Genomic DNA, 13927 nt, shown 5'->3' on the forward strand with positions numbered 1-13927 from the left:
CCCACCAAAACCTTCCTCCACCCACCTCCTCCCACCTCCAGTGAGATCCTGAGAAATGATTCACTCTAGGCCAGTTGTCCCTGGGGCTGAGCTGGAGCTTCTGCTCACCATGGGGTAAGCCGTATGATGGGGCAGGTGTCGAGGAACCTGGAAGGAGCTCCTCCTGGGGATGGGAGGTGGAGCTGGTACAAACTACCCATTGGAGTGAGAAGGAGGAAGCTAATGCAATCTTAGCTCCTGAACTTTATTCCCATGGCTGGGAGTGACAGTTCTGGAAAGATGAGTCGACTTTGAAAATAGGAATTGGAAGATATGCAATATTCCCTCTTCATATTGTAACACATCAGTTGCAATTTCTAGTATCCCAACACTTGTGTTCTCTCTCTGTCTCTTACACGCACACACAGCCATCCCATACACTGAGGTTATGACATGTATTGATTTATAATCTCTACCTCAGTGGAGAAGATAATAAAAGTCTAAGTGAGCCTTAGAGATGTGATATCAGCGTGGATGGAAAAGAGGAAAGAGGAATTGTAGTTTTGGCCTCCTTTGAGTGGATGACTAGAAGTAGGGTGCAAAAATTTAAAAAAATGGTGGTCAGACAGCATGGGAATCTGATCAAAGCAGGGAGACTTGCAGGAGCAGCCACTGTGGGGCTAGGCACCTGTGGATTTTGGGAGAGAGAAGGGCTGAGTGGAATGGCAGAGGAGGAGCTGCAGGGGGTAAAGACAGAAGCAGCTGTGGAAATGCCCCCAAACTCAGCAAATCTGACAGTGTCTTTTAGGGCTAAAGGTCAAGCTGATGAACCCAGGGTCAAAACATGCAGGTAGAAACAAAATGCTGATAACTGCACTGGGCTAGATCAGGCAGAATTTGATGGCTGGCTGTGCTCAGTCCTGCCTGGAGCTCCTGAGCTGGGAGCAGGAGGCAGCTTCACCAGGCTGGGCTGGCTGGATGTAGCCTCATCAGGCTAAGCAAGGAGCATGAGCCCCTGTGATGCAGAGACGGGGGAGGAGGAGGGAGATGTGATCCTTTGAGCATTCCTGTAGCTCCTACCTCCTTACATCTGCTTCCTCCTGCTTCACATCCAGGACTTGGATACACAGCACCCCTGACCTGCATGGATGCCTTAGGAAATGTCTGAGCTTAACAAGAATCTTTAGAATATGCTCTTTCCCTGCCACCGCCAGGTCGTGCGGACGCAGAGGCTTTGGTGTGTTCAAGATTGGGCTTCACCCATAACCCACTGCCATGGCCGAGGAACGCATTGCTGTTGGAGGTGTAATGGACGTTAATACTGCTTTACAAGAGGTGCTGAAGACCGCCCTCATCCACGATGGCCTAGCATGTGGAATTTGCAAAGCTGCCAAAGCCTTAGACAAGCACCAAGCCCATCTTTGTGTGCTTGCATCCAACTGTGATGAGCCTATGGATGTCAAGTTGGTGGAGGCCCTTTGTGCTGAACACCAAATCGACCTAATTAAGGTTGATGACAACAAGAAACTAGGGGAATGGGTAGGCCTCTGTAAAACTGACAGAGAGGGGAAACCCCGTAAAGTGGTTGGTCGCAGTTGTGTAGTAGTTAAGGACTATGGCACGGAGTCCCAGGCCAAGGATGTCATTGAAGAGTACTTCAAATGCAAGAAATGACAAAATAAATCTTTGACTCACACACACACACACAAAGAATCTTTAGAATATGCCACCTTGTCATGTATTCACATATATGTGCTCACATATACACACACAGCACACATGTAAAAACGCATGAATGCTGAGCTAGGTAGGACTCAGGGGCCCGGCAGGTCTAGGCCCTGCTGCGTAGCCTTGGGAAAGTCACTTCATCTCTCTGAGCTACAGTTGCCTTCTCTGAGAGAGAGTGAAGTGGGATGATTCTTGAGATCAAAGAATGTAGGAGCTGGAAGAAAAGTCAGGCATCATCTTCCATCCCTTCATTTTACAGATGTATAATTAGAGATTAGAAGGGGTTCAGAAGCCATGCCATCTACTCCTTCCTTGGACCACTGGGGAAACTGAGGCCCACATAGGGAAAGAAAGTGACTATTCTGGTGTACTTTAATCCATGAGCTTTATCCCAGGGAGCCAGGAGACTATCTCAGAAATATCTCTTCAGTCTCAACTACTTTCAACCTTCCAAAGCTAGACTGGAGAGGAAGAAGATGGTGGGTAACCAATGAATGAAGGAAAACAATGAGAAGTACCCTCATTGGGGAAAAAATGGTTGGAAAACACTAGGGTTAATCAAGGAAGGCAGGTTTCTTTACTAAGTATAAGTCTTAGGGCCATGCAGCTTTGTGAGTCTACAGGTGAGGCTGTGTTGTGCAGCATCCCTCAGATGGCTGGATCACGGATGCTTTCCCTTGGAGTGTAGCATCTCAGGAGGCTGGAGTTATGAACCACCCCTGAGGAAACACTATGTAAGCTATAGGCAATTTTTAAGCCATAAAGAAAAATAATTTCTTATTTTTAGTATAAAAAATTTTACACCCATGCAATTGATTTTAAGCAACATTCAACTATATTGAAGGATGATTTTAAGTGAATTTAAAGACTCAATTTCATAATTTTTCAATGATTCATAACATTTGTCATGAGAAGTATAGGATTTGCTCCTTCCATTTATATTTATGCTTTATTTTATTTTTGAGACAGTCTCACTCTGTCACCCAGGCTGCAGTGCAGTGGTGCTATCTCAGCTCACTGCAACTTTTGTCTCCCCGTTTCAAGCGATTCTCCTGCCTCAGCCTCCTGAGTAGCTGGGATTATAGGCGTGAGGCACCATTCCCAGCTAATTTTTGTATTTTTAGTAGACATGGGGTTTCACCATGTTGGCCAGGCTGGTTTTGAACCCCTGACCTCAGGTGATCCACCCACCTCATCCTCCCAAAGTGCTGGGATTGCAGGTGTGAGCCACCGCACCCAGCCTCCTTCCACTTTTCATTCTTCTGATGTGGCAGTTAATTCTCGATGTCTTCTATTTTTTTTAACCTGGAAATTTAACATGTATATTTAGCTTAATTTCTCAGGTTAATATCTTTACCCTTCTCCTGACCAATTCAACGACCTGAGTATGCTTAAACTCTAACCACTCCCCACTGACTTATATGCCATTATTGCCCAGTGTTTTAGTTGTGTCTTATGTCTGGAAGCCCCTACAGTAGACATTACAACTATTGTTTTATATACCAACATTCATATAGATTTGTTCACATGTTAATCACTTTGCTTTCTTTCTTTCATTCTTTCGTACATCTCAGACTTTTGAGTTCTCTTACTGAAGATCTACTTATAACAAACTGTTTTGCTTTGTTTACAAATTTCTTTATATCACTTTTTATTCTTAAAGGGTAGTTTTATTTGGTACTAAATCTAGGTAGTGGTTACCATCTCTAAAGTTCAATTTCCTCATCTGTTAAAAGTGGAGAGTAAATATCTTCCTTAGTGATTTCATGAGGGGGTTCTTGGGAGCATCACATGGCATAATGACTAAAAGCTTTCAGTGAACAAAGCTCAGGTGTTGACGCTGTCTTCTGTGCCCTGAGAAAACCCTGGGAGTTGTGTAAGACAGTGCTTGCTTTCAGTAAACATGCTCTTTGCCAAAATGTCCTAACACACTGTTGCTCAACCTTGTTTTCATTATTGACGATTGTCCCTGTAAGGAGCCTTTTTAGATTTTTTTCCCTAATTGCCCCCTCCTCTCATGAAAATTTGATACTACGAGTAAACTGCAAATCCATTATGCACTATATGTATATCTGTGCTTTATACCTAGAAGGAGTAAATACTTTTTTTTTTTTCAATTGGCCACCAAGAACTAGCTTTTGCTCTCTTGAGGGCAATATCGCCCTTGCTGAGAATGTGTGTTCTAGTGGCATTAGAACATTGGCAGCATTTTCAAACTGCAGTGCTGCCTAAGCATTAAACGATCAGGTGCCGGGTGCAGTGGCTTAGCCAGGTACAGTGGCTCATGCCTGTAATCCCAGCACTTTGGGAGGCCAAGGCAGGCAGATTGCTTGAGCTCAGGAGTTCAAGACCAGCCTGGGCAACATGGTGAAACACCATCTCTACAACAAATACAAAAATTAGCTGGGTGTGGTGGTTCATGCCTGTAGTCCCAGCTACTTGGGAGGCTGAGGTCAGAGAATTCCTCAGGACTTTGATGCTGCAGTGAGCCATGATCGTGCCACTGCACTCCAGCCTAGGTGACAGAGTGAGACCCTGTCTCAAACAAAACAAAACAAAACAAAACAACAAAACAAAACAGGATCGGGCTTTGGAATTGGGTAGACCTGGAATTAAATCTTTGCTGTCATTGAGTAGATGTGTTACATCAGGTAGAGCTACTTCGCCTCTCTAAGCCTGTTTTAGATCTCAAACATGGTGACAGTATTTAAATAGGCATTTAGTACCGTGCCCAGAACATAGTATTTAATAAATGTTAGCTACTAACAAACATTTCCAAAAGAGGGTAATCCTTAACATTTTTCTTTTCCTATAACATATTTTAACATATTTAGTTATTGTAAAAGTAAGTTATTTATGTCCACCCCCTCTCCAATTCCCCACACCATAAGGGACATGGAACTGGCCCAGTGAGGAGGAGAAGGACTCCCTGAGGGACTGGAAGGCAGCCCTGTGGCAGGGGAACAGAGAGAGATCCTGGCAGGTTGACTCTCAGGGTGGCTATGCAGAGGCCACCACTAGGGTCCAGCTACTTCTGCCCACACTAGAGGACGTTTCTCTAAAGGTCTTAAAGAAGAATGAGAACTTGCTAAGAGAGGGGCCAGCTGGAGTTTCTCCTAAGGAGAAACAGATTGGAAGTGTAGAAGGCTTTCAACCAGAATTCAGCTGTGAACATTTGACCACTTTTCAAAGACCTCTAACATATCTGGATTAGGTTCAAAAGAAGCTGTTACTTAGAGTTCAGTTTGGAGCTTGGATTGAACAATGACCACCAACAAAAATGTACAGGTGTTTGCCTGTGTGTTAAGGATCTTCTCTGGGGCTGGGTGCGGTGACTCATGCCTGTAATCCCAGCAGTTTGGGAGGCTGAGGTGGGCAGATTGCTTGAGCTCAGGAGTTCGAGACCAGCCTGGCCAACGTGGTGAAGTCTTGTCTCTACTAAAAATACAAAAATTAGCTGGGTGTGGTGGCATGTGCCTGTTGTCCCAACTACTTGGGAAGCTGAGGTGGTAGAATCGCTTGAGCCCGGGAGGCGGAGGTTACAGTGAGCCGAGATCACCTCACTGCACTCCAGCCTGGGTGATAGGAAAAAAAAAAAGATCTCTTTGGCAGAATGTTTTCTTTCAGCATGAAAATAGAATGTCAAGGCTATGCCAATGTGTGGTTTAGATAAAGTATATGTTTTGGTCCAAAATGTTTCATGAGTGCAATGTTAATTGTGTGCTGGTGAACCTGGCCCAGTTATAAGAATGTTCTAATTTATAAATGTGTCTTTCTGTGTAAGTTAAGATACTTTTAAGCCTTGGGAAAGAGAGGCTAGTCATTTAGGAATTAGACCAGACTGTATATAACAGCCTAAAATGACAGTGACTTATACACATAAGGGTTTGATTTTCTCACATCAAAGAAGTCCGCATGTAGGCAGTTCAAGGTCTCTGTTTGTCAAGACTCGGTGTCCTTTTACATTTCTGCCCTGCCATCCTAGTTTGTGACTGCCATCTTTGGTGAAGGTCATCTCATTCCCAGAAAATTGGAGGTGGGAAGGGGCAAAGGGAAAGGGGGGCCGGGGCTCCCTTTACTGTGCCTCCCAGTTTTTTCTTACATCTAATTGGCCAGTAAACTAGCTGGGAAGAAGCTGGGAAGTGTAGTCTTATTCCGAAAGGCAATGTTCCTCTCTAAAAGTCAGGGTTCTGTTATTACCAAGGAGAAAGACCACTGGGAGTGAAGTTAGCAGATAATAACCTATGCCTATGTAAGACTGTTTCTGTCCATGTACAGGATCATCAAGGTGACAGAGAGACAGAGAGAGAGAGAGAGCACTTTATAAAGGCTAAGACCTGCTGACAGCCTCAAGGAATAGCACTGAGCTGATATCATCAGACAAAGTCCTGTTTTTCAGCTTCTTCCAGAAAAGACGAGATGGGGCTCCCCATAACTGAGCTGTGTTCCAGGAGCATCTCCATCCATTCCAAGGGGGAAGAGTGCAGGGCATGGAGCCTTCTGTCTTGGGGAAGAAGTAGGGACATGGAGGATCAGGGCAAGAACAGGTGTGTGGGGTGTTTGTGTATCTCAGACTTGTGAGATTTATTTTTCCTTTTTGATTTGCATTTGGCAAATCCTCTCTCCCCCTTTTAAGGCCCTAGTGTTAAAAAGTTCTTGAAATGGATTGTAACAAATAAAGTTAGGCCAGGGAGAGCTGAAATGCATTGTGTATTAGTCAGGGTTCCTTAGAGGGACAGAACTAATAGGACGGATGGATGGATGGAGATATCTATATCTAATCTCTATCTATCTATCTATCTATCTATCTATCTATCTATCTATCTATCTATCTATCTATCTATCTAGAGTGTGAGTGCATTTATTAAGTATTAACTTATATGATCACAAGGTCCCACAATAGGCTGTCTGCAAGCTTGAGGAGCAAGGAGAGACTTGGGAGTCCGAGTCTCAAAACTGAAGAGCTGGGAGTCCAATGTTTGAGGGCAGGAAGCATCCAGCGTGGGAGAAGGATGAAGGCTGGGAGGTTAGGCCAGTCTCACCTCTTCATTTTTCTGCCTGCTTTATATTCATTGGCAGCTGATTAGATTGTGCCCACCAAATTAAGGTTGGGTCTGTCTTCCCCAGTCCACTGACTCAAATGTTCATCTTCTTTGGCATCACCCTCACAGACACACCTAGGATCAATACTTTGCATCCTTCAATCAAATCAAGTTGATAGTATTAACCATCACAGGTTGTGTGTAAATCACTGAAGTTGGCCTACAAAGTAATTTTGCAAGGGCCTTCTGCCCAAAGATGGGTGGATTCCCTGGGAGTTCGGTAAGTAACACACCAGATTCTTCTGTTTGCTTCTGAAGCCTGACATGACTTCTGGAGGCTTCTTCCTGGAGCAGGACTAGCTGGATGAGATAAAAGTGCTCTTTGAGATCTCATGGAGTAGCATTACTTGAGTTATAAAATCTAATCATGGGCTTAAAACATGTAAATAGGAGCTTTCAGATTCCAAGTTCAACAAGCATTGTTCACAGTTAGTGGTTGCTTTTGTGGTATTTTGGGAAGAACATGGGAATAAAACTTGGCTCTACCACTTGCAATGTGGCCAGCTGCCAGTTCCTGAACCCTCCTGTGTCTCAGTTTCCTCACTGATTGTTGAAAGGAGTAAACGAAATAATTTGTGTGTGGGTTTGTGTGTGTATACAATACAGGTTTTAATGTAGTTGTAATAATATCAAACTGTTTCTTTTGAATCTTATTTTCTTTATTCAATGCCCCATCATACACATTTTCCATGTTATTACACATCTTTACAGTGCCGATATTCATTTAACCATTTTCCTATTTTTGAATATTGAAGTTGGATATTGGCTTCCAGGTTTTCTTGATGCAAAAATCTTTGAAATTATTCATTTAACTAGATTTTCAGAAATTAAGTTGCTGGGTTAAGGAGATTTGGATACATATTGCCAAATTATTTTTCCAAAAGGCTTTAACTAATTTATTCCACCACCAGCAACAGAGGACAGAGCACATTTTTGTCATTCTTAAGTATGTCATAAGCCATATTCATACTCCAGCCTGGGCAACAAGAGCGAAACTTCCTCTTAAAAAAAAAGAAATGCATATTATAATTTGTAACATGACAATTTTATAGGTGAAAAATAAAATCCTGGTTTAAAATTTTGTATGTTTTTTTATGACTAGTGAGATTGCATCTTTTTCAAATGTATTTTCCAGTCTGAGTTCCATTTTTGTAAGTTGTTTGTCCGGTATGGCTCCAGTGCATTATTCTGTTGGGTGTTAGAATACAGAACATCTTCAACATAGATTCAGTTTGGTGTCCTGATTGTGAACATGACTCCATTTGTGTTATATGTGTGTGATTGTATTCAACTGGGAATATGTGCTTTTTGGCTAATGTACAAAATGCTGGGTGTGCCAGAGATGTGTCTGAAATTCATGTGATGAGACTTTTACCTATTTCTCCTTCCACAGAATCTTTAGTTGTAGCTGGAGAAAAGGCAAGTGAATTCCTTTTGGAGCTGGGTAGAAAGGGCATGGAGTTAAGGGTCATGAAGTCAGCACATTCCCTTGTGGAACTGTGCCTGTAATCTGCTGATTTCTACCCTGATTCTCTACCTCTCATTTTGCCTGAAGTGACACTGTCCCTAGACCAGTCCGTGGCCAGCCCATATCATTTCTTTTAGGGTTATCTGAGGATCTGAGGTCCATGTGTTTCACAAGTACCCACAGGATGTGCCCACCATTTCCCTGCAATTCAATTCCAAGTCTGCGTTCTGAAGTAGAGGTTTCAACCCTGGGAGATACTTGTGGGTGTTGGAAGTGAGGGGTGAGCCTGGGGAAGGACTGAGTCATGAGGGTCACCAGGGCCTCAAGGAAGAGAAAGTTTCACCAGCTTCACCTCTTCAGAAGGGATCTCAGCCATGCAGATTCTTGGAGGGAATTATGAGGCTTTTAAAATTCCAGAGATGTCCTCAGCTCTGAGCAATGTTCTGAGGAGTAAAGTCGTCATCAGCCCATTTTGGCCCTATGTGGGCATCCTCTTTCCCACTCTTTCCTCTTGGGAGGAGGGACTCCAGTTTCACAGCTTGCCAGGGCTTTGGGCTTGTAGTATGGGAAGAATATGGAGCCAGGTGGAACTCTTGACCATAAGGATTTCATTTCCTGGTGACTTGAATCTTTAGGCCCAGAGGCTGTTCAGAATCTAAGCAGCTACAACAAAATTGGGACTTGAGGGGGATTCAAAAAAACTTGGCTTTAAAAATTAGAATTAACAACAAGAGAATGGTTAAATGAGTTCAGGTATAAAAGACTGCAATAGTTAAAAAGAAAAGACATAAAAAGATCTTTGAAATGTACTGTTAATTGAAGAAAACAAGTTGTAGAATAAATTTTAAAATACAATCATGTTTATGCAAAAGAACAGCAACAAAAAATCCTAGCTTTCTCCCCGCCACAGGTACATGCATGAAACCATACCCAGGAGGTTAGGAAGATGCCACACTCAATGGATGACAGTGGCTGCCTCTGGGGAGTGTGTGTGAAGGTCGACCAGACCTTGCACTTTGTTTTGTTCACATTTTAAAAGATAATGTAATTACGTCTTTCTGCTGTAATCAGAAATAAAAAAAATAGAACAACTGGCTTGAAAATCTAGGATGCGAATCCTTCTGCTTATCTGAGACCCAGGTGGTCACTGGTTCAGTCCTGATGCAGAGCAATGGCACTGACATTGAAATTGCACTCAAAGAAACTGAGCTGCAGCTCACCATGGACATGCTGTAGGATTCCAACCAGGAAGTGCTCTGAGCTTCACAGGGTTGCTGTGAGTATTAAATGAGATAATATATGAATGTGCTTTGCAAAAGTTAAAGTGGGAGACACATATAAGGTAGAAATACTATACTGTGTCATTACATTCTTGTCCTAGCTCCCAAAGTGAAAGTGGGATAAGAATGCAAGCACCACAACCCGATGAAGTAGATATTATTATGATCATCTCCATTCCACAGCTGAGGAGTTAAGTTTTAGTTAATTTTCTGTTGGTCATTCGGCTGTTCAGCTGCAGTCAGAACTTGAACCCAGGCTCCCTGCTGTTCTCAACTGCCACTGCATGTTGAAGCACTTGGACACATTTACAGCCATGTATATATATATTTACCGTTTCCTTCTTGGAGCAGTTCTGACAAAGCTGAGATTTAAACCTCCAAGAACAAATATATGAAACTGATTCTAAACACTGTAGAGTATTTATGATGTGTTCGTGCTAGGCATTGTAGGAATAACAAGTGGCTAACATTTTCTGATCATCTGCTGTGTGCAAGACCCTCTTCTAAGCGCTTTACATGTATTAGTGCGCACAACTTTATGCAAGAGGTACTACTATCCCCACTTTACAGTTGAGAAAAATGCTGCACAGAGATTTTAAATATCTTGCTCAAAGCAAAGACGTTTAAGATATGGTCTCTACCCTGAGTCCAATATGCGTGAAATAAAACAATGGAGAAGTGCTGCAATGCGGCTATTTACAAAGTTCCAAGGGCGCTCAGAGAGTACCATCCCTGCAGGGGAAAGCGAAGCACTTCGTGTGAGATCCTCAAAGTCCGAGGTGAGCCACTTCAAGCAGGGGCGGGGCGCGTGTGCAAGGCCCTGGGCTGAATTAATGAGAACCCGATCTCATGTTCTGGGTCAGAACCGAGCTCCATCCTGACTGCAGCGCAAGCCAAAGAAATGCAGTGGCTGCTGTCCCGGCTGGGCCCTTCCGCATACCCCGGGGGCATCGGGCCAGGGAGCCCTGCTCCCCTTGGGCCGCGGGGTTGGTAAGCAGCAAGCCGAGCTGAAGCGGCCAAGAACCCTCTCGTAGGGCAGAGTGAGGATTGGCGGGAGAGAACAGCCTAAAGGGACTGTAGCAATTGGCTGCCGCCTTTTCCACCGTAGGAGGATCGGGCTGACACTCCCAGCGTTGGGGCTTATTCAGGTAAAGATGATGTCTGGAGCCCCATCTTGCTTCAGAGACCTCCCGTTCTGCGCTTATCACTGCGTCCCCGGAAACCAGACGTCCCTTAAGAGACTTAGCCAATCATCATCCACGGCCATTACCGTGGAGAGCCTAGCGCTGTCAGCGAGTTTCTGATTGGCTGTTGCTGGAAGGGGGCGGGCCCGGAGAGGAACCGTGCAGCGTGGGGAAGGAGCCCTGCTTGCCCACCGTTCTCTCCAACTCAGGACGGACGGCGCCCCCAAGTGGTCTATAGGGGTAATGCCTCGCGCTGTTGCCCCGCAGAGGGCGGGCTTGGCTTGCCAGGCTCCTGGAGTGGAAAGCCTTTTAACCTAAATGAAGTAGAAAGAGAAATACCTAAACTTGAATAGGAATCAGTCGTGCTGAATAAGAGAGCTCTTAGTCAGAATGCCTGTCGTCAGTTCCAGCTCCACATTAACTCAGTTTCCTTTCTTTCCTGAGCCTCATCTGTCAGATGGGGATAATGATAATACCTATCTCCAAGGTTTGCCATGAGGTTTCGATGAAATTAATATGTTTAAGGTTCGCACAGTGCCATGCGCATAATAGGTACACGATAAGCAATAACTGGTGGGGATCAGTGCACTGGTTAAGAATGAACATTATGGGTCAGTGTCGTGACTCACACCTATAATCTCAGCATTTTGTGAGGCTGAGGCAGGAGGATTGCTTGAGTCCAAGAGTTTGAGACCAGCCTGGGAAACATAGTGTGACCCTCTCTCTTCAAAAAATAAAATTAGCTAGACGTGTGATGTGTGCCTGTAGTCCCAGCTACTTGGGAGGCTGAGGTGGGAGGATCACTTGAGCCTGGGAGGTCGAGGCTGCAGTGAGATGAGACTGCACCACAGCACTATAGCCTGGGTGACAGATTGAGACCTTGTCTCAAAAAAAAAAAAAAAAAAAAAAAAAGAAAAAAACAAAAAGAATGAGAATTTTGCCGTTTGAAAGAATACCTGTTGAGTCCCAAGCCTGCATAGCACTAGCATGGTGAGATTACATAGCCTCCCTGTCTCAGTTTCCTCATCTGGAAATGAGACTAACAATAACACCTACTTCATGGAATTGTGGTTTAATTGTGGTACTGATAAAATACCCAATACAAAGCAATCAATAAATGTTGGCCCCTATTATTCATATCATTTATGAATATTTATGAAGAAGGGAATAATGATTATTATTTCCCTTCTTCCTCCCCCAGTCAATAGGCTACTTCACCCTGAGTTGGCCCTTCTGAAAGAGGAATAGTGGCTTGCTTTGTCTGGAGTTAGTCTGTAAACCTATGACACTCACATGTATGAACATAGGACTTGGAAAATCTCTATATCACACTCTTGCCCACAGTTTACATTATTCTTTTAGGCACTGTTTTCTTAAGCCCCATTGGCACCTGATGAAAGCATAACATTATAATGATTAACTTATTGGAGCAGAATTGGTTTATTAGAGTATCTTTTAAGTTGGCTGTAGTGTTCAACAGTATTCTGAGGGCAGTGTACATAGAAGGACATGTACTGATGAAGACAAGGGTTTCAGGGGTTTGAAATCAAAGGACATAAGTCAGCATATACTCTAGGGTGAGCCTGGGTTGGGACCAATGATGGTGAGGTGTGTAGTGGTGGTTGGGTGATTGGTTCGGAGCAGGGTAGTCTGGAGTGTTTCTGAGTCATGGGAAGATTACTGGACTGACTTGGAGACTTGAATTCTGGCTAAAACGAATTCACTCTCTGGCTGTGTGATCTTGGACAAGTCACTTATATTTTCTGAGAACTGATTTCTTTGTAGTAAAATGAAAATAGAATATGATTCTTGTGTGTAGTGCATAATAAGCACTCTATAACTGCTAGTTATGGTTGTTATTCACAGTATCACAGATAATTCCTCCTCAAACGTATGTTGCAAGAATCATGGAGAAATCTAATCTGTTTTTATATTTCAAGAGTGATGAGTGCCTAAGATCACCAAATTAATAGTTTGGGAGTTTGGCAAGGGTTAGTCTACCTTTCCTTTCTTTTCCATTTTGTAGTTCTTATCTTCTCTTCTGTCCTTAATTAAAAGTCTATCCTTCAAGTCACACAAGTGATCCAGTTCAGTGAGGACCTTCATGGTTCTTTGGATGCCTCCCTGCTGTACCATACGTTTGACCACCTCCCATCATCTGCCCCACCCACTTCCTTCTCTTCTGGCCTATAGGAGAGGACTCTAGCTAGAGCTTAGGCCCTGCATACAGTGGTCTCATGTGTCTTGGCAGCCCCAGGATTCCAGGGTTCTTCTTTGGATGAATGACCTTGTAATTGAAGCCCAAAGTTTAAGGGTGGTACTGCTGAGCACAAATTGTGGAGGTAAGTGGGTAGGACAGATGACACCCTCTCCAATTAATCATCCAGCAATAATTTTGGTGCAGTTACTATAGCCTGGTTACTTTGGAGGCCACATTCTTCCATTCTGAAGATATATGTAGAGTTATTTCTCAGTTAAAAATGAAGACAGGCATAATTTTTAGTGGGAAAATATGGGGCTTTTGTGTTGGGCAGATTTAGATTTGAATCTGGTCCTTTACTATGTGATCTTAGAACTAGTTGCTTATTTTCACAGTTTGCTTATCTATAGAATGGGGACAACTGGAATAACAGTAGTAAAAAGGAGTGAACTTTTGATAAATACAATAACATAGATGAATCTTAAAATAATCATGTTGGATATAAGATGCAAGACAAAAAGATTACATACTGAGATTATGTTTATATAAAGTTCTAGAAAATGCAGACTTATCTGTAGTGTCAGAAAGCCGGTCAGTGGTTGCCTGGGGACAAGCAAGTGGAGGGGCAGGAGGAAGGATTACAAAGAGAGAGAGGAAAACTTTGGGAGCTGATAGATATGTTCATTACCTTGATTGCAATATGGCTTCCCAGGTATATACATATATCTAAACTTATTAAATTGCACATTTTAAATATGTGCAGTTTATGACATATCAGTCTTTCAATAAACCTGTTAAAATGGGGATAATAAAATCTATTCATAAATAGTTGGTGATGTTTTAATGAAGAAAATATGTTAAAGTGCCAGAAATACAGCAGGCAATCAATAATGGGCACTCGCTTCTTTCCCATTTTCATACTTTAAAAAAGAACACTAGGGAATTAACTTTAGCATAATATTTATATGACAAAGCCTATAAGTGGC

General features: G+C 43.1%; 1 protein-coding gene across 1 annotated transcript; it reads left to right on the plus strand.

The window, feature by feature from the left end:
- The first annotated feature begins 1254 nt into the window (after positions 1 to 1254).
- On the plus strand, positions 1255 to 1653 carry LOC101142199 (small ribosomal subunit protein eS12-like). The gene has a single exon (XM_055377781.2). The coding sequence runs from the start codon at positions 1255 to 1257 to the stop codon at positions 1651 to 1653; it is 399 nt and encodes a 132-aa protein (XP_055233756.2).
- The last annotated feature ends 12274 nt before the right edge of the window (positions 1654 to 13927 follow it).

The sequence above is a fragment of the Gorilla gorilla genome, chromosome 12, assembly GCF_029281585.2.
Source record: "Gorilla gorilla gorilla isolate KB3781 chromosome 12, NHGRI_mGorGor1-v2.1_pri, whole genome shotgun sequence".
Classification (NCBI taxonomy): domain Eukaryota; kingdom Metazoa; phylum Chordata; class Mammalia; order Primates; family Hominidae; genus Gorilla; species Gorilla gorilla.